This window comes from Penaeus monodon, chromosome 15 (genome assembly GCF_015228065.2).
Source record: "Penaeus monodon isolate SGIC_2016 chromosome 15, NSTDA_Pmon_1, whole genome shotgun sequence".
In the NCBI taxonomy this organism is placed as follows: domain Eukaryota; kingdom Metazoa; phylum Arthropoda; class Malacostraca; order Decapoda; family Penaeidae; genus Penaeus; species Penaeus monodon.
Window position 1 is genome coordinate 41,449,825 of NC_051400.1, and position 639 is coordinate 41,450,463.

The following is a 639-nucleotide window of genomic DNA, read 5'->3' on the forward strand; positions in this document are numbered from 1 at the left end:
GAACCTGATCAGATCACCTTAGTCAGTTTGAGATCTAACCTAAGAAAAGTTTATCAGATAACAACAAAATCAGTCAATAATCACAGGGTCCTCTCAACAGGATGCTACGAGTTGCTTTTCTCTTGGCTGTTGTGTGCAGTTCCTTGGCCCACGACAGTTTCGCCAAGAAATATGCCTACACGAAGGTATGCATCAACTTACCCTCTTGTTTTAAGCTTTACCAAGGCATATCGGGGTATAGGAACCGTAATGAAGAGTCAGCTTTTAAGAATTATATCGATTATTTGGTGAAAATAATGACTGTCGGAAAATATTGGGGGAATGATGGTGGAAATGATAAGAGATAGAAAAGATATAAATCAAGAAGGATAAATAGATGAAGTAAATGTATAAAGAAACGCTTGAATGAATATATAAGCATATAGATAAACATGTTCGTTTAGTGTTAAAGCAAGAGCAATGTTATTTTTCAGGTGATGACTAATTGCTTTGGCGAAGAAAGGTATTATAACTGGACCAAAGAAGTGTTCAAAGCAGTGAAACAATGTTATAACGCAGAGATTAACTTACCGGCGGAAGACGATTCTGGGGAAAGTTCGGAGGAAAAGGTTGGAGCTTGTTTGTTTTTCTCAAGTATCA

General features: G+C 37.1%; 1 protein-coding gene across 1 annotated transcript in view; it reads left to right on the forward strand.

Annotated features, from left to right (window-relative positions):
* Positions 1–639, forward strand: part of LOC119582176 — a 3,769-nt gene that overhangs the window by 569 nt on the left and 2,561 nt on the right. Inside the window, exons 2-3 of the mRNA XM_037930412.1 lie at positions 101–185; positions 474–608. Coding sequence (XP_037786340.1) covers positions 102–185; positions 474–608 — 219 coding nt within the window. The 5' untranslated portion in view covers position 101. The remainder of the gene's footprint in view (positions 1–100; positions 186–473; positions 609–639) is intronic.